This window comes from Struthio camelus, chromosome 2 (genome assembly GCF_040807025.1).
Source record: "Struthio camelus isolate bStrCam1 chromosome 2, bStrCam1.hap1, whole genome shotgun sequence".
Classification (NCBI taxonomy): domain Eukaryota; kingdom Metazoa; phylum Chordata; class Aves; order Struthioniformes; family Struthionidae; genus Struthio; species Struthio camelus.
Window position 1 is genome coordinate 1,482,766 of NC_090943.1, and position 24,281 is coordinate 1,507,046.

Below are 24,281 nucleotides of genomic sequence, written 5' to 3' on the forward strand. Positions count from 1 at the left end.
GGAATTGAATCTGCTAAGGGAGGTGGAGGGCAACAGGAAAGGCTTCTACAGGTATATCAGTGGCAAAAGGAAGACTAGGAAAAATGTGGGCCCACTCCTGAATGGGGCAGAGGACCTGGAGAAAAAGGACATGGAAAAGGCTGAGGTACTTGGTGCCTTCTTCCCCTTGGTCATTACTGCTAAGAGTTGCTCTCAGGAATCCCAGGCCTCTGAGACCTGTTGGAAAGTGTGGAGCAATGAAGACTTACCCTCAGTAGGGGAGGATCAGAACCTTTAAAGAAATTGGATGTATGCAAGTCCATGGGATGCGGTGGAGTGCATCCATGAGTGCTGAGGGAGCTGGCTGATGCTGTTGCAAGGCCACTCTTGATAACTGTTGAAAGGTTGTGCTGATCCAGGGAAGTTCCCGGGGACTGGCAGAAGGCAAATGTCACTCCTGTCTTCAAGAAGGAGGGTCCAGGGAACATCCAGCGGGTCAGCTTCACCTCAGTCCCTGAGAAGGCAACGGAGCCATCCTGGAGACCGTTTCCAAAAATATTAAGGACAAGAAAGTGATTGGGAGTAGTCAGCGTGGAAGGGAAAATCATGCCTGACTGACCTCATAGACTTCTATGAAAGAATGACTAGCTCATTGGACAAGAGAAGACGTCCTGAGACCCCTTCCAACTTTATGATTTTGTGATTCTGTGACCTCTGGAGATCATCTAGTCCAACCCCCCTGCTCAAAGCAGGGTCAGCTGGAACACGTTACTCAGTGCTGTGGCCAGTTGGGTTTTGAATATCTCTAAGGATGGAGACTCCACAACCTCTCTGGGCAACCTGTTCCAGTGTTTGACTACCCTCACAGTTTAAAAAAAATTTTTTTTTCTTATATTTAAATGGAATTTCCTGTGTTTCAGTTTGTGTCCATTGCCTCACGTCCTGTCACTGGATACCACTGAGACGAGTCTGGCTTGATCTTCTTTACTCCCCTGCCATCAAGTGTTTATATACGCTGCCAAGCCTTCTCTTCTCCAGGCGAAGCAATCCCAACTCTCAGCCTCTCCTCGTATGAGAGATGCTCCAAACCCTTGATCATCTTTGTGGCTGTTTGCTGGATGTGGTCCACTGTGACCATGTTATCACTGTACTGTGGAACCCAGCACTGGACACCGCGCTCCAGGTGTGGCCTCACCAGGGCTGAGTAGAGGGGCAGAATCACCTCCCTTGACCTGCTGGCAACACTCTCCTAATGCAATCTGGGATGCTGTAGGCCTTCTTTGCCCCAAGGGCACATTGCTGGCTTATGGTCAACTTGTTGTCCACCAGGATCTTCAGGTCCTTCTCTGCAGAGCTGCCCTCTCTGGGTACCTTCCAACCTCAACAATTCTGTGATTCTGTGAAAATGCTTCTTATAAGAATAGTAGCTCTCGTACAACATTCTCGGCAGTGAGCACTCATTTCTCATCTTTTTTGTTTATTTGTCTGTTATCTTAATGCTTTGTTCATATTTTTATTTTGCAGATCTGTTGTTTGGACTCCCTGGAAAGTACAGTGGGGTGAACCTTTATAATAGGAAGCGAGTGGTATCATATACTGTCACACTGGGTCTCCAGCATTATGATTCTAGGTAAGGAGCTTTAGCTGTGCTATTTTTATGTTAGGGATTCTTCTTTGTTTCTTGGCAATTTTGCTATTTTCTCTATTCTGATTATTGTTATTTTTTTCTTTATTTTCCCTTTTCTTGTGTTTTAGATTATTTTGCTATAGAAAAGCAGAGTGCTATTTTGGGGAGAAATGGAGATACATTACTCAGCTCTCAATTTCTTTTTAGAAAAGTACATATAATAATCAAAGCTGCTAGTGGGAGCTCTTCTGATGAGGGCCTCTTCTGCCCGCAGAGCTGTCATAGCTGAAAGCCACAGGCAAAGCCCAGTAGGTCTGTTTTGACCCAGCTCCTGGTGCAAGGAGTGTTTTCCTTTCCAGTAAGCACTAGTTCAGCCGGCACCAACTGTGAAACCCTTTTAGCAACATTGGCAAAGCTGGCTTGGATTGAAGGGGTCTGAAGAGTAAGTGCTCTGCTCTGTGCTGCGGAGAATTCCTGAAGGATTTTGCAGGAATTCTGATTTCAGAATTCCTGAAGAATGAATTTGCAGCCCTGTAGCTGAAACTTGCTCTGCTGCTGCCCATGCAAGAAACCTTCAGCCTCAAGGACTGTCTTGTAGCACCTTTCATCAGCTGTATTTATGTAAAATTTAGGGGATGTTTGAAACTACATGTTGAGCGTGTTCAGTTCCCCAGAGCCAAGATTTCTGATGATGAGCCCTTGCTTTAAATAGTTTTGCTGAGTCTTTGTAATTCTTATTATTGACTCTTAGAAATCTAGGTCTGTGAGATTGCCACAGTACAGATGTGATGAACATAGTTGAAGCCAGAGAGGAACAGATTAGCAGTCAGGCTTAGAGAGAACTGTGTTTTGTAAGTCTGTATAAATCCATAGAGCATCTTGCTAGCTGTCCTGTACTCATTGAGCTCTTCCTTGGAATTGCATGCTGGTTGTTTGGTATAGCATAAATCTCATCCTTCTGCTTGCTTTTCATCTCAGGTTCCTCAGCAGCCTCCGTTCTCGCCTGAAGCTGCTGCATCCAAGTCCTAACTGCACATTGCGAGAGGAGAACATTGTTCATGTGCACTTCAAGGAAGAGATTGGCATTGCTGAGCTGATCCCCCTTGTCACCACCTATATTATACTCTTCGCTTACATCTACTTCTCCACACGTAGGTTTGTGGGGTGGAGAACCTCAAGGGAAAGCAAGCTTCATAAGCCACCTGCGTGCTTGCTGGTGGAACATGTGCAAGGGTTCAGTGACAGGTTGCCTTTTTTGCTGCTGCATGTAAGGGGAAGGGTCCAGTCCATAGTACTGCAGTTCCCTCCTGTTTCAGCAGGAAAGGCAATGTTGAAATATTACCGTGATAGAAAACTGTCATATAGAGAGTCAATAGTCCTGTTTATCTGGTTTCAATTAATCTGTTCTCAGCAAGTGCTGTATTATTTCTTGTGATATCTTCTGTGATGGTTTCTGTCTTCTGCACATTTAAGTGCCACAGTAATGATGTCTTCTCCACTTTTGAGAGACTAGTTCATGCTCAGAAAGGTCTGACCTTCTGGTTTTAGTCCTTACTAGCCACGTTTAAGTTTCTTTCATTCATGCTCCAACAGTGCTGTGTATGGAACTAGTTTGAGCTGCAAACCATGCATTATCCTGGGGCCAAATCCTTGTTACAGTACCTGTTTAGCAATTACTGTCGTGTCAAAAGTATCTGGGAGCTACGTTTAAGACAATGACACTGAACTACCACTATTTCTGCAGGATAGTAAGCTGCCTGCTGAAATAATGGAGGATGAGGATCCCTTCCACTTGATTTTTTTTGTTATTATTATTTTTTGGATGTTATTTTCTTTTGTTTGGTAATGAGAGACTTTGCATTCTGTTTTTCAGGGAAGATTGACATGGTGAAGTCAAAATGGGGCTTGGCACTGGCAGCGGTCGTGACAGTGCTCAGCTCTCTGCTTATGTCAGTTGGCCTGTGCACACTATTTGGCTTGACGCCTACTCTTAATGGAGGGTATGTTTCCAGAACCGAGCTTCTTTCCAGGCAGATGGGGGTAAAATCATTTGAAAACAGCTGTTCAATGCCTAATGTTTAAGACCTAGCATTTTTCAGACAAGCTTCCTACTGTTGTGCAGATGTTATCAGACCCCCTCCTGAGCTGAAGGGCCTTGTGCTTTTCTGCTTGCCAGCGAATAGACTTGACTGGGCCACAGGCTTTTTGGGGATGTGTTATTGCTTAGCCATTGTCTCCCTGTCTAGAGCTGAAAGAATTGTTGGGACAACCTTTTATTCATAAACTTGAGTTCCTGGCAACTAGATAGGCTCCCATATTCCTTCCTCCTGCAGTGACTTGTCTCAGCATCTGAAAGGGCTTGTTATCTTTCCCCTGGCTAACTGAGTAACATTCATTACATGTTACTGAGAAAGATCTTGGAAAGTGGCAGAGGTGACCTGTGGTATTGTGCCTGAGAGGCTAGCTTGGTACCTTTGCACCCATCACTGATATTTACTCAACTCTTCTTTTGACTGGGGTTGCTGTGTATGTTACAGTCGGTGTTGTGACTTTTGATGTAGTTACTACAGTTCATTATGTTTGTGTTAAGTAGAAAATCCCTGAGAAGGCTATAGCTAGCACCTCTCCCCTACCAAGTTCCACACTCTATTCATTTCCTACTACTTGAAGTTGATTTCAGGATCTTTCTTTTGATTTTCAGACCCCTTTCCTAAATAGTTAAGTGTTTCTCTTCCAATCTCCTTTCTTCCAGCTATATACCATGGAAACAATAAATGTTTGACCCATGAGGGGGGTCTCTTGAATCCTAGCAATAATTTCCTGGGAACCAGAACTAGACTGAGGAATTTCTCTCCTAGAAGCTAAGCAGGTCTATGAAGAATTGAATTCAGAAACTAGAATGTTTCTTACTACTTTTACTACTGTGATGCCTGTGAGCCTGAACTATGGATCAAGACCCTGTTATACTGTGAACTGTACAAATAAAACAGGATCCACTTGAAGCTGAAAGGTTTGATGTAAGAAAACGGACAATATTTGGATGCAGATATATGGGGGAGCAGTGCTGGTTAGCACAGTGACCAGAGGTCTCTGTACATCATCAGCCTTATCATTGTCACACACAGCGCTAAACCAATCCAATTGTTCCTCCTATAGGCTGCTAGAAAAAAAAGAATTAATTCAGTCCTTATTTCTAAAAGCAGTTTTCCTGCAGAATTTCTTTGCCTTAAAATGATTGCTTGAACAGTTTCCTTTGGGATGGAACCTTCATTCTTGCAATACTTTCTAAATGCTGTCTAATTAGATAAAAGACACTTGGATTCTGTGCTGGTGGGGGTCTGATGTTCCTGAAAGTGAGGTCTCATTGACTTCTGGTGAGTTTGGACAAGGGAGCGCTTTTTTAGCAGGTTAATTCTGCTCTTCTAGACAAATACTGTGTGATGGTAATGGTGGATATTCTCGTATTCTCATATGGAAGGATCCTACAGGGCTTGATCCGACTCCTCTCTGAAGTGCTGTAAGCATATAGACACTGAAGGAGCAAGTGAGACACCTTGAACTCCCCGTTATCCAAAAAGGCACCGGGGCCTGCCTTTTTATTTCTTCAAAGCTCATGTTTTCCTGTTCTCAACAGCTGTCACAGGTGGGATCACGCTGAAAGGAAATAGCCTAGGTGAAATGAAGGTAGCATTACTATGTGAGCAAGTTATATAGAGAATGATTGGGATTGCAGGTACCCAAGAGATCCTTTTGACCTTTGTCTGATTCCCTAATGTCTGCCAAAGCACTTTGTCTTTAGTTATCTGATGCTGAACTTTTCCACACAGGGGGACAGTGTGTTCTTGGTGTAGCACGTACCCAACATGCTAGGATTTGGCCAGCTTCAGGGCTCAGTGTCAGATTTGTCTGGTTAAACTTTGATTTGCCCTTTTAAAATTTTTATTTTACAGCAGAGCTTTCTACATGTGGGTGTCTGTGTTTTTAATGGTACCTCTATTCATGATGAGCTTTTTTCCTTCACTCATTTTTGTAAGGTACTAAAATACACTTGTTGCTTAGAGATCAGTTCTTGAGTACTATAGATATGCTATATAAACTAGACCTGAGTCATTAATCATCTTCTGTCTTTCTTTAATAGCTTTCACTTGTCTTAAAGCATACTGCAAATACTAATGAAGTAAAATAATTATAGGAGATAATGTAATTATGCATTATTACATAATGTAATTATACATTAGTCTTATTTTACAGAAAAGAAGAGAGGGGACATGATCTACCCAAGATTTTAGAAAGGCTATAAGCAGTGAAGTTGGGAGGAATGGCTGGCATTCCCTACAAGTGGGATTCTTGTGAGCTGGTGGACTGTGAAAGTCTGTAGACAATTCCAGAGCACAAGTCGGCTCACCCACAAGTTGGCATCTCAGTTAGATCAGATGAATCACAATCTAAAATTATGACCTTATTGACTATAAAAAAGCTTAAAATGACTAGCTCAAATGTGAACACTTGCATTTTAAATGAAAGAAATTGATGAGATAACTCCTTAAACCTTTCAAAAATTTTAGGCTGTCTCTGTTTACAAGTATATTTGGACTCATATAATAGATATAATATGTATATATTAACAGCTGAACTTAAGCTTTTGAGTTGTTGTTTGCAGAAGGTGAACAGCTTGTGTGTGTCCTGCACACTCATCTTATTTTTCAGGAACAGGTAATGTCTCGTTGCTTTTTAAACTGCTAGTCATTTAAAATAAGAAAAACTGTTGACTCCTCGTAGACGATTTAATTATCTTCTGCAGTAGAAACTAATGATTAAGTAGGACATAGTTGATGAGAGAATTACAGGTTTTGTTTTCCTTATTTCTACTGCCTTCTGAAGGCTTATTGCAGCTTATCTGGAAGTGGTGCTAGATAGTGAACATTAACTAATGTACTCCACAAGACTGCATTTTCCTTTGCTGAGCAGCAGATCTGTCCCTGATGTTTGTGTCGTTCTCTTTCTTCAGCCATTTCATCCCTAAGGATTCTAAAGGGCTTTTCTCACATCAGTTTTCCATCCTGAAGTACTGTTTGGAGGAGTGACAGAGGTTGTCTGCTGAAAATAGCACTACATAAAGGCAGAACTGAGTTATCCTTGCTCGATTTTGGATGTTTTGACATGAACAGGAAGCTGCCTCTAAATGTCCTGTGTATTTTGTATTTATTTCATTCACCACGGAAATTCACTTCCTATGCAGATTTTGAGCAGGAAATGAAGAGAATAGTGTGTTACACTTTAATTGTTAGAGCTAAAATTTGCTTAGGATACCAGAGCTAACATTCAAGTGGCAGCGTGGGTGAATACTAGGGAAATTTTAATCACAAGTCAGCACATGTAAGGTTAGGACCTTGAATTTATATCCCATTCAAAACTACAATGCCTTCCTAACATGTGAAGGGAATTTATCCTCTGTGATTCACGGAATCACAGAATGGCTGAGGTTGCAAGGGATCTTTACAGATCATCTAGTCCATTCCCTTTGCTCAAACAGGGTCACCTACAGCACATTGCACAGGATTGTGTCCAGATGGATTTTAAATCCAGGGAAGGAGACTCCACTGAGCAAACCCATTCCATTGTTCAGCCAGTGTAAAAAAGTCTTTCCTCATGTTCAGATGGAGCTTCCTGTGTTTAACTTTGCGCCTGTTACTTCTCATCCTATCACTAAGCACCACGGAGAAGAGTCTGGCCCCATCCTCTTGACGCCCCCCCCTTCAGATACTTGTACACATTGATCAGATCCCCCCTCAGTCTGCTCCAGGCTGAAGAGTCCCAGCTCCCTCAGCCTCTGCTCATATGACAGAGGCTGCAGTCCCTTCATCATCTTTGTGGCCCTTCACTGGACTCACTCGAGGAGCTCCATGCCTCTCTTGTACTGGGGAGCCCAGAACTGGAACCAGTACTCCAAGTGGGGCCTCACCAGGGCTGAGGAGAGGGGCAGGATCACCTCCCTCCACCTGCTGGCAACACTCTGCCTAATGCAGCCCAGGGTACCATTGGCCTTCTTGGCCCTAAGGGCACGTTGCTGGCTCACGTTTAACTTGTTGTCCACCAGGACCCCCAGGTCCTTCTCCGCAGAGCTGCTTTCCAGCAGATCAGCCCCGAGCCTGTCCTGGTGCCTGGGGTTATTCCTCCCCAGGGGCAGGACCCTGCCCTTGCCTTGGTTGAACTTCAGGAGGTTCCTCTCTGGCCATCTCTCCATCCTGTCGCGGTCCCTCTGAATGGCAGCACAGCCTTCTGGTGTGTCAGCCACTCCTCCCAGTGTTGTATCGCCGGCAAACTTGCTGAGGGTCATTGATGAATGAGTTGAATAGGATTGGACCCAGTATTGACCCCTGGGGTACACCAGTTCTGAGGAAAGATCTCTCCCACTCTAGCTGAATCCTCAGCAGACTTTTCTTTTCGGTTTTTGGTAATCCCATTGCTTACCCCGTCCAATCTGTAAAATTCTATTCAGATCAAAAACTGAATGGGCAGGGCTGCCCAGTATGGTAGATTGACTATGGCTTCCAGAACAGTCTCTATAGGCTGACTTTGGAAAATATGTTTTAGGATCTGTGGTAGCTTGAATTATTCACATTAAAAGAAAGACAAATACTATGTTGTTACTGCTGTTGTATTTCCTTTTTCTTTTCTGTAGCGCTGGAGGTACTTGTGCTTCATGGAACTTCATAGTATCTCGTCTTATCTGCAGCATCTAGACGAACCTCAGAACGTTCATTCAGTTTTCTTAAAGATATCTGTAGTACTCATAGTTATGCAAATAACCAGAAAGAGCGTAAAATGAATTTAACTGAGCCAGTGGAATTTGCTGGCAGCCAGTAAAAGGAGCTTCGAGAGGCATGCGCTGCTCGTCTCGACAGGCTCTAAGCCTCACAACTCAAATATTGCTGGTATTACTGCACACTGGTCATTTCTAGCTGCTTCCACATCCAGATTTGCTTGCCAAGAGTGAAAGTTCATAATTCCCCCATGTCAAGTGACAAGATCCCCAGCCTTCTCTGACTGCTTTGTTGATCTAGTGATGTGCTATTGCTACAAACATCTGCAGCTTATTACGAAGTAGGACTGCATGAAGCAATAGAATTCTCTATAAAAATGAATGTGATCAACTCCTGAGTTATTTTTCTCTTTCCATGCCACAAAACCGCCTGGTGCCACTGGATTTCAAGTATGCTGTGTGCCACACAGGTAGCGGGCACGACTTTGCGGTTCTTTGTGGGTTCGCATAGCGCGACAGCGCATCTCTGCTGTAACCTGTTTGGAGTGCTACTCATGGTGGGAAGCTGGGCCACACAGAAAGATAATCCCCATTTTCTGCATAAAGCTGTGCTATGAGGGAGACGTTCAGGAGGTGACTGCCCGTTTGTTAGCAGTGTTAAATCATCGTATTGTCTTCTCAGGCAGTGATGTCTCGCTGGCCAGCGCTGTTGTGAATTCTCCGCAGTGACCTTCGCGCGGCAGAAGGGTCTGCTTGCTGTCATGGCACGCTCTGCCAAGTCTGGGCTGAGCACTGTGGCACGGTTCACTGGCCAATGGGTTACAGCTATTTGAATCATACCACTCTTAAATTCAGTCATTTCATTGGCCGTAGTCTTCATCCCCTCTTTACTGGGAACAACCAGCAGGCAGCTGTACCTGGGGAAGGGTGAAGTCTGTTTTTCTTTTTCTTTTTTTGGAGGGAGGCGGGAGTGTAATTTGTTTTTTGAACACTGTTCAAGCTGCTATTTCAGCTTGCTGTTTGTTCAAGAAATCAATTGGAATGAAATAGCTGAGTTAGCAGTGATTCCAGACAGGTGTTTTTCCCCAGCTGAGCTTGTAAGATGGAGGCTGATGGCAGTTATATGGGTGCAAATTTTGTTGAAGCCGGTGTCAGATGACTGTAGGCATTCAAAAGCAGCGGTTGGGAAGGTGGTCCTCGGGGCTTATGGCAGAAAACAGGAGTAGTTCTTCTGAAGCTCTCTATTTTAACGCTCTTTACTCTTAGGGATTTGCCAAGACGTGTGTATGTATGCACGCACACATGTTCACTTTCTGGATCTGTACAGACCAGCCCAGCACAAATCCGTTACCCCTTGAAAAGAAAGCATTATCATTTTGCCTAAGTTTAGCTGGAGGGAAAGCAAGAAAATTACTATCCTTGTTACATGCCAGAGCATTTTCCAGCTTTTTTCCTCTTACTGATCTGGGCTGTAAGTGTTTCAAAATAGGAAAAAAGTTGAGGGGCAAGAGGGAGAGTTGAATAAAGTCACCGTGGTGATCTTGGTTGGTCTTACTCTTCTTCTTGGGAACGTTGTGGAAGGTACATCCGTTTCTGTGTGTGTTCTTGAGTCTTGGGTAGAAATTATCCTCAGCAGGATTTAGTTTGTTCATGTATAGGGCATATGTACGTTGCATGCTGTTCTCGGTGTCATAGTTTCTGAGCTAACTGGTGTACTGGAGGGCATAGCTCCATACGGATTAATTTATCTCCTTTCAGCGGAGAGGCTCCTTCAGATGTGTCTCCTTCACTGCTTGAGACTTGTTGCAGGATATGAAACGACTTCTGCTACTGCTCTGTTTTCAGTCTGATTTTCAGTGAACTTATAAGCCTTGAGTTTTCACATTTACTAAAATGATGCTAAGCAAGCCAAGGAAGGCTTTCTTCCAATGGAGAGAGTCTATGTCTTAATGGCAAGCCACTGCTGAGCCCTCAGTTCCACTTGTTCTCTACCCTCCCTTAAAGTATCTGTTCAGTACAGTCAAGTCATTCAGCTTTTCTCCTATGTCAGTCATGATCTGAAATATGTTGCACTCACCTGTAGGTAAAATAATTCCCATTTTATTTTGGGCTGGGTTTTAGGGCAGATGTTTCAGGCTGAAGTGGCTCTGCCTAAGCAGCTGCAGAGTGTGAAAACTTTTGCCTGCTGGGTATCTGAGCCAGGCGACTCACTTGAGAAACTTCCAAAAATGTTTTGTTTAATGTAATGCTTAGCTGCAGTTTAGCAGGATTTTCATTGGTGGTGCCTGGACTTGATCCCTGCCCTCATGTTCTGATCTTGTTTTGCTGCCTGGTTATTACTGAGTGTATTGCAATGGTGTTCAGAGTCCTTCCTTTTGAAGGATTGCACCTCTTTGTGCTAGATGCTGTAGAGACTCTTAGAGGGGTTCTGTCCCAACCCTGGGAAGCATAAAGATAACTTAGTGGTGATCTACAATGGCTATGTGTCAGAAAAGCATGCAGCTTTACAGAAATGTTAACATCTGTCCAAAGATGTTGGCAGCCCGCACCTCATCAAAGATTACTATTGTATGAGAGGGGACATGGCTAGAAGCAGTGAGCAGAGTTTCCTGGCCTTGACTCTAGAGTGTGTGGTTGCTGCTTAATTTGTGTTCTTCCATACCTTTTCATTAATGATCTCATTTTCATTTCTGGCTCTGTTTTCTCTAGAGAAATATTTCCATACTTGGTTGTAGTGATTGGCCTAGAGAACGTGTTGGTTCTCACCAAGTCTGTTGTCTCTACGCCTGTTGACCTGGAAGTGAAGCTACGCATTGCCCAAGGTATACAGCCTGCTCTGGAAAAACCTTGAAAGAGAGAGAGAGAGAAAATCAGGGGTAACCTAAGAACTTGGAGATGGGAATATATTAATATTAATTCTGGCCTGCGCAAGAAACCAGGACGGCGTGTGTTGAATTGGATTGGGAATTATATTCTGATAGTCTCTTTGTACTGTTTTTCTGTTAATTTCAAGAATTAATTTAAGACTATAATTGTGGGCACAGCTTTTTAAGATTCTTGAATGAAACAAATTTAAAAAAGTGTTAGGGAAGCTGCATCCTCTTGGTATAGATATTTAGTACGTTGTCCTCTCGTGTCGTGAATAAATGCAGTCCATAGGTCACAGGAAGTTCCACAGAGATTGTGACAAAATATCTTCTTTAGTATAGAAACGCTCTGCAATTGCATAAGGATTTGAGTATGCTCAAGCCATGTATAAATGTAGTTTGCAAATTAAAAAAATATATATCTCTAAACATCAGAGAATAGAGACTCTGGAATGATCACCATTGAACACAAAAATCTACCTGGTTTTTAAAAATTCCATGTAATTTCTATCCTGGTAGAAAATGGGGCTCAAAAAATCAGCAGACTCTTAAACTTCTGAATCCCTGTACTGTACCCTTAAACTGCTTGAATTAGGACAGTTTTGTGAGCTGAGAGAGTCATCCTGAGCTCCCTTTATAGTTAATGATAGTGGTCTCCAGGCCATTTAATTGGCTTAAAAATAGGCATCCGTTTAGGTTAGATCAGTTGTAGCTTGAAAATACCTTTTTTTGGTCTGTTAAGTATAGTTATCTAATTCTAAAAAAGAGGAATCCGGTGAGGAGTCCTTAGTGCTTTCCTCATGTTCGTTTTCTAGTGAACAGTCTCCTTTGACCGATCTTTGCGTGTTCTTTCTCTAGGCTTGAGCAATGAGAGCTGGTCAATTATGAAGAACATGGCCACGGAACTTGGGATCATCTTGATTGGCTATTTCACCCTTGTCCCAGCCATCCAGGTGAGCATGGTTGATCAGTTTGAACGTGGATAGATGTGCAGGACAGAGGTGTGCAGTCACTGCAAGAATGCAATACAGAGTATTCTGCTATGTCGCCTCTGATGGCAACAGTCTTCAGCTGTTGAAGAGCGCACGACTGCCTCTCAGGGCTTTGCGCAAGGAAGTGAGGAAGCTTATGTCTCACTGCAGCTACGGGGGAATCTTTGATTCCTTGCCTTCTCTTCACAGCTTCTATCCAAGGCTTCAGACACTGCAGGAACTTTAGGCTTACAGTGCTGCTTGGGGGTATCACACTGGTGTAACTGAGAAGGCTTAGAGAAATGCGAAAGGGAACTGGTAGGTACTTGATGTCAAGGTAGTGACAAATGCAGGACCAAACCTGGGCCTCTCACACCTGTGCTTTAACCTTGGATTGCTTCCTCTTGAAGAGACAGAATGCTATTAAAGTGACAAGTGTGCCTTTCCCTCTGAGTCAGCCTTGACTAGTGTCAGAGTGCTTCTGGCAGGATCTGTAGTGGAAGAAACATCTCTAAACTGAAAACTGAACACTTAGAGTCGGATTTATGAAGGGAGAGGTCTTGTTTGCAGCATTCTGCTTAACCTTCAACTCACTTCTAAGACTAAGTTTTACCTTATTTATCTTTAGAGTAGGCTGTTTGTTGGTCTTTCAGGGGCTGTAGACAGCATATTTTTGGTAGCTGATGGTCATCTCTTGTCTGCCATTTTATCCTCCCTGAAAAGGAGGAGGAAGCCCTGGACTGAGTGTCTTGACTCTGACTTGTGGCAGTATGTTCCTGTGTGCTCTCACACGCAGCACAACTGTGGCCTGCTTGTCCTGGAGCAATGGGAGTCTGCGTTCAGCAGGGCCCTGAGCGGTTCAGATGAACTGCCATATTTCTGTGCCTTTACTATATCTTTAATCATAGAACTGCAGCTGTCCAGTTGTGCTGCTTCCCAGTGTTGTGCATTGGCAGTGGCCTACCTCCCACGGAGGTCTGCAAAATGAGGAACTCGAGTGTATTCAGATTAATATGAAGGCGCTCGTCAACGTCAGGCTTAATGTGGTGCCAGGAGTCTCTCTCTTCCCTTGGGAGCCACCAAAGAAAAGGCAACGGTGCAGGAACTAACTGCTGCCCCTCTAGCACACAGAAACCGACAGAGAGGGCTCTAGCACACAGAAACCGACAGAGAGGGCTCCTTGCTCAGGAATCAGGTCCCTGTCTAAGTTCGGTCAATGCCAGGCACTTGCTTACATTTCCCTGTGGCAGTTGCTTGCATGCCAGCAGAATCATCTCGGGGCCCTCTCTGAACTGTAGGCTGCCGCTTGGGCCTTTTGTAGTTCTGAGCAGATCCAGCAAACTGTAGGTAGTGCAGTGAGGTGACTGACATCCTGGAGCCTTATTCCTCACAACCAGTGTGTAAGTGTTGCGATATCAGTAGTAATGGTGCTGTAGTCTAAGGATATATGCAAAGTGGGTTTTATGGGAAGAAGAAGGTGATTTTATTTTTCAAGGCTGGTTATAACTAGAACCAGGAACCTTGTCCGTTTTTTTGTGTTTGTTTCTTGGTCTAATGAAAGATACTATCCGACCCAACAAACCTTGCTTTCTGGGTCTTAGCAGACTTAACTAAGACTACTTAGCAGACCTAAGTAATAGAACAAGAAATTCATCATCATCACTTTTTTCCTTCTACATGGCACTCTGAGACAGTGCCATGCTGCTCTTTCTCTTGAATTGCTCAGCTTAATCTTTCCTCTAGTTCCTCTGCACCTAAGAATCCACTGTCTTTAAGGCTTGTGTATAAAGAGAAGCTACTGCACAGTGAGCTGGGTGTGAATTTAGAGCACAGTAGCTGCTTCACAATCGAGGCTCATATGCACTGAGAAGTTAGTGCTCAGTCAGCTAGCTATTCTGTGCTAACCTGTGTAGGCAGTCTTAATGCTCAGTAAGTGCAGTGTGGCTCACCTTCGTCACAGAGAGGCCAGGGTTATGTTACAAAATTTTCTTAGTATGGTTGTGTGAAATGGGGGTGTGGGGAGTAGGCTTTTGGAGACATTTCTGTTAGGATAGCTACGTCTTCAACCAGGCTTTGCTGCCATCGCAGAGAGTTTATGATGGTGTGAAAGGAAGGTGTTACTGTCTTGTCAGAGACCTTCCAGTTGGCATGTTCTGTATCTACAGCAGAGGTTGCTGCAGTGTGGACAAGCCTTCTAGGAGATCTGCATGATAGATTAATGCAGGATAGATAGTACACTGCAAATTTATGCCCTGGTTTACTGCCTGTTAGCGATTGCTGAATCTGGTAGCCCAACCAGGCTGCCAGAATCCCAGGCTCCCAGTTCTACCCAGTAGTGAAGCTGAGCATGTGTTTCCAGTAGGCACACACACAAATACACATAAACACGCACAGTTGGCCACACAGATCAACACAAACAGAAACACTGAGTACTTACACAAGCACAAACAGCACTAAAGGCCTCATCCTGTTGCCTCTCTGGCTGATGGGGTGAAGGCCCATTAGCGGGAGATGTATACATATATACAGTGTGGATCTCCCAGCAGCAGGGCTTAGACGCTTGGTCCGTCTTGTAGCTAGCCCTGGATCTTCTCTCTACCCAGTCGCCTCCTGCATCCCATAATGTGTCCCATACCCTGTAGACAGTAACTCCTCTCACTCTGTGAGGTGAGCCAGAGAGCCTCTCCTGTGGACTCATGGTGATGGGTGTCACCCCAGGGTGGGACAGCCCTGGGAGGAGCTGGGGCAGGGGCTTGTGTGTCTGCCTGCTGTTGTGCCTCTGCCCTCCTTCCTGTGTGTGGAGATGAGCTTTTTAGCACATAACACTGCCCAGTGCCTTTCCTGTATGGATGCTCTTATTCCAGCCTAAAAATGTCTTTGTGTGGGTTAGCTAATGCCCTTTATAAGTAGATGGAAAAACAACGTAGTGCTGAATGTCTGCTCAGAGAATGAGAGTGCACAGTCTGTTCAGGGCTTTTTCACCAGGTTGACAAGTCTGTAGGTTTTTATGACCATGGTTATCACTATTTCTGCTTCATAGGTGGGTGAACTGAAACCTCAAGGTGAAATGGTCTATCGGGGTCATGCTTTTGGGTCTGTGTAGCACTGAAAATAGCATCAAGGTCTTCTGCCTCTCAGTTTGCTACTTTGTGCATTGAACTGTCCTTTTTTCAGGACAGTGCTTGCTGAATTGCATCAGGAAGTTTACACCACTGACAACTGCTTTCTGATCCTTGATCAGACAGAGGTTGTGCCGCCTCAGCCAGATGAACAGGAGAAGAGCTGCCTAGACAAATCCTCACTATGTCTTCCGCGTCAGCTCTGCTGCCATACTTTAGGGAGATATCCGCCTGTTGTCTCTGGAGAGTTCTGGTAGGCACAGTCAGTAAGCCAAGGCAGGAGCACCTGAGCATCTACACAGTTGAAGGCTCCTTTGGGACTTGCTAGGTGGCTAACTGGCCACCTGTGACCTACATGAACGGGAGTGGGCTGCACATATCCTTGACTTAGTATTGGGGGTATCACTGTTAGAGACTGCAGATAGAAGTGTGTTATAATCTGAGAAGATTCAGATTGAATTGAAGCGTTGCAGGCCGAACTTCACAGTTCTCAAGTTAAACCAACCGAGTTAGCTTTATTTTCAGATATCAGAGTAAGACCATATTTTGGAGCTGATGGTGAAAACTGCAGAGGTTGTTCAGCTGACATGAACCACGCTTTGGGTGTAAACTAAACTCATTGATACAGCGTGTTAGCACCTTTTCCTGCCTCTGTTTTGCTGCTGCACTGCTTGACTTCAGGAGGTGCAATGAAGTGAAATTTGACAGTATCTGTGAAGTGAGCTTAGTGCCAGCAGTCCTATCTTGTGGATACCGCTGAGACAGTTCACTTTCTTTTTGCACTTTGCAATAGAGGAGCTTGCAGAGGGTACTGATTACAATGGATGAAGGAGTGTGATAAAATGCTCAGGGATAAACTGGGAATGTAACTGTGTCAGTAGAGCAATGGGAAAAACTGACACTATACCCTGCACCCACGTGTTATCTTTATTAAAGTACTCTTGCTCATTAAAGTACTTGGATACATGTGGTGACACCCTTTCTCTGCTCTCTGTGTGATCCTGTCTTTCTCTGGATGCTTGCTTCTTCCAAAGGAAGACTCTTGCGGTGATGCTGCCTTTAAAAGACTGGCGGCTGCTCTGCTGGAATCTGGTGTGCGCCTGTTATCTCTGTCCCCGAGAGTGAAGGACACTGTACAGATAACGTTCTCTGCTAGTGTTGCAGAGTCCGAGGCATCCTTGAGATAGAGAGTGAGGCTGCGTAAATCTGGCAGGGACCTTTGCTCCATGTTGTCAGTGGGAGCAGTACAGTGCTCAAGAAAAACAGATGAGAGGAAGCATTTCTTTGGTGGAGGTTGTTGTCTGCCCCAAGGGCTGGAGTGGGCCTTCTGCTTTTTCTCAGTTACTCCATGGCTGTGCAACTCCTTTAGCAAAGGGAATTGTCTATTTTCAGTAGCTCTCCTTGTCCTAAAATAGAGATTGGCTTGAGATGAGAATTGCATACTCAGTTTAAATCTCCACTCCCACAACTGTGAGCAGGAATGAAATCCTCTTGGCCTGTGTGGCAGGTTGATAGAGACCCCCATTCTCCTGGTGCTGTGGCAATGTTGATGGCTCTGAGATGCTGCAGAAGTGTGTGCTGAGTGCTCGCACTGTTTTCCATCTCATACCCACAATCTTATTCTGAAGTTCACACTCTGAGAGCCCATTCCTCTCTCACTGATATCAGTTAGGGTTTTGCCACGTGGTGTGCAGTATCCATGTATAAGAAGATTTCCAGGGCAAGCACTCCCATTTCAGATGGTTCTAATCCTAAGTCGAATAAGAGGAAGTATTAACAGAATTAATCTCTGCATATGCAGAGCCTGCCATTTGTGGAGTCTGTGTTTGCTGGGGTACAGTTGAAATCCAGATAGATATTACTTCCCTGAGGGAGGAACCTGTGTTGTGTTTTCATCCCCTCACTTCTAAAACCTGCAGCCATATTTTGGGGAAGGAACTAAACCTGATCAGAAGCTGCTGCTTTGTGCTGTTGTTGCTGGGAGGTTTTGGAGACGAGAGAGGCAACTGACCTGGTGGATTATATCATTTTGTGCTACGCTAATCTTTAAATTCCAGGCCGTTGATAGCTTGTGGTTCAAGAACAATTTGGACAGCATGGGGAGGCTTCAAGGTTTGGTCGGAGGTTTTGGATAACCTTTTGTGTTATCTTGGACTCTTCTCATTTCACTGTGCTTATACTGGCCTCTGGCCTTATTCAAGAAGCTGGGGCAGATATAGAAAGAAAGGAGACAAAAGAAGGGATTCTTTCTGGCGCCTCTCCTTGCTCTTAGGTGGATGCGTTCTGGCTTATTCTGCGTGCGGGGAGAACGCCTGGGGCGCCAGCTGCAGGCAGGCAGTGAACCACAGTGGGTATTTGCCAGGGCTGCTCTGCATGTGAGGGGTCTTTTGATCTCTTGTTTAGCCTAAGGTTTTTACTTGCGCTTATGTTTCCCTTTCTTGATCTTTCCATGTTTACCAGATCTTTTCTGGGTCCTGACAGGTCCTAACAGGAATTTGTACCCCTGAGGGAGATAAAACTTCTCAAAAAGACCTGAATTTTTTGTTGCTGTGAAGTTTGAAATGTTGCGTGGGAGAGGGGAAGACACTTGGCACTAACGGGGATTGGAAGAGTGTGTTTGTTTTGTAGGGAGGATCTGGAAGTTGACTTGTGTTTCTGTTGCTGGTCATATTTGCTGTAGTTTTCCTTTAATCCTTGTTTCTATAATGGCACCTACTGGGGAAAGTGGAGCGTTACAGGGAAGTTTGGAAACATCAGCTCTTGGAAATGTTGTTTCCTATATACTTGGTGTGTAGAGATCTCTTAGAAAGGGCATGTGACTTTCCTTCCAGGAGTATAGGACTGAAAAATGTCAGCTAATGTTTGTTTGTTGGGCAGTGTGATTTGCACAGAAATGGTTTAGTTGGGACCCTGGAGAATGGCTACAAGCAGGAGCCACAAGTAAACAAAGGTACAGTGGCTTCAGTGGCCTCTCTTGGCCAGACAATGATTGACTGTACACAGTTACTGAGCTCCCCATATTCCTGGAGGAATTTTAAATTAGGGGTGAGGTTTACTGATAAAGTGGAGACTGTCACTGTTGGAGGCGGTTTAGTCCTGTGATTTAAACACAGGGGCAGGAGCCTGGGAGTTCTGGCTCCAAGCCTGCCGCTGCTTTGTGAACTGGTAAAATGTCCTCTGTCTGCTTTTCCCATAATGCTTTGATATTTTATGGCTAAGAAGAGCAAAGAATGTGCATATGAATAAATACGCTCTTGAATTCTCAAATGGATGTTTTTAAACGCTATCCTCTTGACTGTTACAAAATATTGATAATAAGAATTGTCATAAGATATACTGAGGCCTGCACTCTGGGCAATATTTTGCTGAGTTGTTCTTTTTCTGAAGTTGAAATATTTACTGTTATCTCAGCAGCTGCCATAGCTAATAAATGTGTGCTGTCTGCAGGAGTTCTGCCTCTTTGCTGTGGTTGGCCTGGTGTCTGACTTCTTTCTGCAGATGTTTTTCTTCACTACTGTGCTGTCCATCGACATTCGCCGTATGGAGGTAAGGAAGGGCAGAGAACATAGGCTCTTGCCTTGGATTTTTCTGCTCTGCTACTGTAGAATGCTTTAAGGGTAGCTTACTGGCTGATTTTCAGTCTTACACAGCTCAGCCTTCTCTATTTGTAAGTTCCAGGGCAATTCTAGCTTGGTTACACATAGACAGCAGTGTGGACAGGACACTTGAGGGCACAAGACACTCTTGGATACATAAACAGGCCAATGTTGAGTGTACGGTCTCTGGAAGAAGGCACGGTCACAAACAGGTCCAGTCGTCCGGGCAAAAAGGAGAATGAGTGCCAGAGAGAAACCGGGCCAGATTGCCTTGAGAGCGAAGTCGGGAACTTAGGCCTAAGCTTGTATCAAAGCACAGATGTGTGCAGATAACTGACTATGCGCACAGTTCTCCTGAAGGACCTAATCACCACGGCTGTCACACGTGTGCTTTTCTCTTGGCAGCTTGCTGATCTGAACAAACGGTTGCCAGCGGAAGCCTGCATGCCCCCAGCAAAGCCTGTCAGCCGCTCTCAGCGCTATGAACGCCAGCCAGCTATGCGACCTGCCACTCCCCACACCATCACCCTGCAGCCATCCTCTTTCAGGAATTTGCGCCTGCCCAAGAGGCTGCGGGTGATCTACTTCTTTGCCAGGACCCGGTTGGCCCAGAGACTCATCATGGTATGTCGTTTGGTGGTGGTGTTACCTAGTGCTCCTTTCTGTTGCTTTGAAGTATTTTTATACAAGCAGATTTTTGAGGACTGTATGAGGTGGAGAGAAAAGATCTTTCCAGACCAGGAATTATATTTAGTTCCTGGAATAAAGATGTAGCGATATTTCACTATATAGAAGACTCTAACTCTTGCCTGTTTGCAGGTGTAATTGCAGCATCTAAAGCAGCTACTGTCCCTGCTTGTCCTTCCCATCTCTGTTCTGGATGTTGCTGCTCTTTAATGGAAGCAGAGGAATGTCTCTGTTCCTTGATTTCTACAAATCACAGCTCTTTCCATTAACTGCTAACTAAAACTGGTGGCAGTTTATGTTAATACACTAGCCTGTGAACTCTGGCTGCTGCAGAATTCGTGAATTAGAACCCTGAATTAAGCCTTTCTAGCACTGTGTAAGCATGGCAGATGTGCTGGTCCCTGCCGTCAGCAAGGAATGTCTCTTCCCTGCTGTGCATCTGTGTGAGAGGAGTTGGGGGTCCTACCACCAGACTCAGTCAGGGAGTTCACATAAAGGTAGCGTTCAGTTTTTGGGTGTGCGGTACAAGCTCTCCCAGTCCTCTTAAAGAATAAATATCTGTCTGGAGTAGGATCGTAATGGAGTGCAGGTTGTACCCTTCACAGGGATGCTGGTGATGGCGGGTTAGATCGCTGCTGAGGTGTTTGAGGGGCAGAGTGATGAAGGCCATGCACTAAATGGGCTTGCCGTCTTGCTCACCCTGTGTAGGCTGGGACAGTGATCTGGATCGGAATCCTGGTTTACACGGATCCTGCTGGTCTCCGCACCTACCTCACGTCCCAGGTCACTGAACAGAGTCCTTTGGGTGAAGCAGGTCTGCCTCCAATGCCTGTTCCTGGAGGGGTCCTACCTGCTGGAGACCCCAAGATTGATCTCTCGGTCTTCCCATCGGACCCTATACAGCTGTCGGAAAACCAGACACAGCAGCGTGAGCAGAAGTCAGGGTTGGAGTCCCTGAGCAGGCTGGAGACAAGCCAGCACACGTGGGCCCAAGGACCAGAGGGCAAAGGGAATGGGCAGCCAGAGCTTGGAACTGAAGCAGAGGTTACCTGGGGAGCAGAGGATGAGGAGATTTGGAGGAAGCTCTCCTTTCGACATTGGCCATCCCTGTTCAGCTATTACAATATCACTCTGGCCAAAAGGCAAGTGGGCTGGTGTCAAGTGCCCCAAGGGCCTTGAATTCCCCGCAGAATTGACTCTAAGGGGGTCCCCCCTGCCCCAGTCTTTTGTCCTTCTGAGATAGATAATTTGCATTCCACATTCCTTATTACAAACGTGACTTCAGGAAGAAACTATTAAAACAGGCCCTTCTGCTATGCTGCAGAGATGCCAAACTCTCCAGGGCTGTTTATCTGAGAACAGGGGTTTGTGCTCCTCTCTTGCATGTATTATATTTGTTGTCTTCCTTCATCCTAGAGATTACACTTTTTGGAGATTACATGTTTAGAAGTTTGTAAAACAATGTATGATTATTTGTAAGTGACAGGGATAATATAATAGAGCAATAGAGGTATCTGTGCTGAAGAAATTTTTTGGCAATATCCCCTGGCCTGCAGTGTATAGGAAACTGGACCACTGCACTGTAAAGGTCCTTCCTCACTTAAATCTGTGAAATCCATTTGACCTCGTCAATAGCTCGTTCTGCCGTTGGCTGTTTGTACCTTTTCCACAGAGGCAGAGTTTAAATTTGGCCGTGTTAGACTTGGGAAACATCTTCAGAGAAAGGTATTTCAATGGAGGCATTTAGTTTAGAATACCTAAAAATACTGGCCTGGAAATACATACCTGAGACAAACCTTGGCTGCTGGTGGGAAGAGGAGCTGGGTGTGAGCTATTAGGGTTTTCCTGTCTTTACCTCCTGTTGTTGCTAAACAATTCTCCCATCTTTCTGTTCCTTCAGATACATCAGCATCCTCCCAGCAATCCCTGTCACGCTGTATCTGAATCCACAAGAGGCCTTAGAAGTGCGGCATCCCCAGGAGGCTAACCGCTACCACCCTTTCTTACCTGCAAGCAGTGGGAAGCTGGATGCTGAAGCTCAGCCTGACCAAGCCTCACCCAAGCTGCAAGGGCACCGGGATGTCACCCTCTACAAGTAAGAGAGTCCTTGATACAGCCTTCTGACCATGCTGACCTTGGTTGTTTGGCTCTTGTCCCAGTGGGGAGAAAGGAAGAGAATGAAAAATGTTTGTAAAGCTTCGATAAAAAGTCCTGTAAAGCTCGGGACACTCCAGCTCAGCTTGCTCATCGTTCATGGCACTGTTGTTCTTAGCAGCTGAGTTCCCTGGCAGGAGACGGTGTGCAGCCTGAGTTGCTATTGGTGGCGTGAAGGGGAGTCGCTTGTCAATATATATTGATGACTGTGGACAAATGACTCACAAACATGATATATCTGCAAGTGTTCGTTATCATTTGGTAACGATTGTGCAATTAGTCATGCATTTTGAGGATTAAGCTTTGATAATTCAAAAACATATTTTAATTGGCTGACTTAGTGATGTTAAAGCCATGTGTTATTCCAGCAACCACATATTACAGGGCTTATCACCGGGCAGTAGTGATAGGAATTCCTCTTTAGGAATAAATGTCATGGTTCATTAATACTTCACTGGGTGTTTGACAAAACTCTCATGCAAACAGGGAACTGCCTTTCCCACTGAGAGGGCAGGCTCCCAGCTTGCCATCTGAGCCTGCATTCTTCATTGGCTGTGTTGAACACACTTCCATGTTACCCTGATCGCCATCTAGACTTTTTCTTCCTGCCCTAATTGCTATGTATTTTTCTTACTGAAAAGTCTAAAAATCTCGTTGAAATTGACATTTTCCTTGTGGGAAATTTTTATCAGTTGAAAAATTTAGACCAGCAGTTTAGTTCTTTCAATTTCAGTATTTTCAAGCACTAGCCATGAACTAGTGTCTGGATCTCTATCTCCCCTTCTTTTCACCTCTATTTTAAACAACTATTTAAAAAGAAGTAGCGTTCATATTTAATTTGCAGAGGTATGTTTACTGCCTGACTGACACATACGGGTTACTTTCAGGCAACCAGGTACTGTGAAAGCCTGCTGAGAAGTTGCTGAGAAGTTGAGCTGGGAGTACTGAGAAGTTGAGCTGGGAGTACTGGGAGCTCTCTCAGCTCAGCCTCGGAAACAGCAGTTGAGACCAGCCCCATGATGTCTAGGCAGTACTTGTCCCCTCTGCAGTGCTGCGCAGGAAGCAGGATGCAGTTCGGCTAACGCGTATCTGTTTGTCTCTCCCATCAGGGTAGCTGCTCTGGGTCTGGCCTCGGGCATTATCCTGGTCCTGCTGCTCTTCTGCCTGTACAGGGTGTTCTGCCCCAAGAACTACGGGCAGAATGGGCTCTCTCACAGCAGGAGGAAGAGGGGGGACCTGCCCTGTGACGATTACGGCTACTCCCCACCTGAGACTGAGATTGTCCCCTTGGTTCTCAGGGGTCACCTCATGGTAGGTTGAACAGGTGCAAGCACTACAGGAAAGGCATTTTACTGTCTCGCACCATTTATCTTTTGTTTCATTAAAATAACAGCCCCCACAAAGGACCGGCCAGTTAAGTAGTCTTAGTGGAATGCAGCCTTGGAGAGCTAACAACGGGCGAATGCTATGCAGATACAATGCAGGGTACTGTAGCATGGAATTATCTATAGGACTTTTCCATTTCTTCCTGTGACTTGCTCTGAGTCTTTTGCTGTTATTCCCCTCTCTCTGTAACCAACTGTTGCCTTTCATTGGCTGGGCTGATCCACCCTTCTTTGCTGGGTAGCTCTAGATATCCTTTTTTGATGCCCAGTGGATTTTCTTTTTTTTCTGCTTCTCAAAAGTTAGTGGATAAGTTTGAGCTATTAAATATCGTTTCCACTGTTAAAAGCGTCCTTGGGTTGCACAGAAGTATGCTGCTGCCCAGCTCACTCATTGTTCTTTAGAGGAAAGACGTTTCCTCCCTTTCTGAGGGGAAACGAAGCGCTCAGGCACCCAGTCAGATGGAATTTCAAACACTGTGCCATGACTCCCAGATAAGCTGCACCTCTCTTCCTAAGGTGACATTGTCCGCTGAATGTCATTTTGGGCAACGCTTGTCCCACAGACGCCAGTGTTTTGCTTTTGTTTTGATTGTCCTCAGTATTGTGTTCCCACTGGACAGTGTGTAGTATGTGGCTGATCCTACAGTCTCTTTGGACCATACTTTGTCAAGGAAAGGGAAGGCAGATGCAGGCTGTTTCATTTGCGGCAGTCAAGTGCACTGTTGGGACTCTGGACAAACTGTCATGTTCTCAGAGTATCTATAGGTTGCTAAGCTAGCCATATAGCTTTGACCTAAAATTTATTATCCATTTAGTTCTTCAGCATTGGAGCACATGCAAGGTGACTGCCAGAGTCTAGAGGTCATCCTGGTGCTACATACTCAGCTGTGCTTGTTCTTCCTTGCTAGGACATTGAATGTCTCGCTAGTGATGGGATGCTGCTTGTCAGCTGCTGCCTGGTGGGCCAGATCCGTGTGTGGGATGCTCAGACTGGAGACTGCCTCACTGTTATTCCCAAACCAAGGTATGTGGTTTCTGTACCAAGTCGTGCAAGCGTGTACTGCTCCCTACATAATTGCTGCTCACCAGCTTGTGCAACCTGCCCCGTGAAAAATTAGCAATCGTAGTCCTTG

At 45.0% G+C, this 24,281-nt stretch overlaps 1 protein-coding gene across 10 annotated transcripts in view; it reads left to right on the forward strand.

The window, feature by feature from the left end:
* The window catches only part of SCAP (SREBF chaperone), an 80,801-nt gene that overhangs the window by 49,411 nt on the left and 7,109 nt on the right, over positions 1-24,281 (forward strand). For all 10 annotated transcript variants that reach the window (XM_068933993.1, XM_068933986.1, XM_068933990.1 and 7 more), the window contains 11 exons: positions 1,504-1,609; positions 2,585-2,757; positions 3,480-3,606; positions 11,079-11,191; positions 12,095-12,189; positions 18,774-18,872; positions 19,328-19,546; positions 20,318-20,751; positions 21,510-21,704; positions 22,873-23,074; positions 24,057-24,172. In XM_068933993.1, coding sequence (XP_068790094.1) covers positions 1,504-1,609; positions 2,585-2,757; positions 3,480-3,606; positions 11,079-11,191; positions 12,095-12,189; positions 18,774-18,872; positions 19,328-19,546; positions 20,318-20,751; positions 21,510-21,704; positions 22,873-23,074; positions 24,057-24,172 — 1,879 coding nt within the window. The remainder of the gene's footprint in view (positions 1-1,503; positions 1,610-2,584; positions 2,758-3,479; positions 3,607-11,078; positions 11,192-12,094; positions 12,190-18,773; positions 18,873-19,327; positions 19,547-20,317; positions 20,752-21,509; positions 21,705-22,872; positions 23,075-24,056; positions 24,173-24,281) is intronic.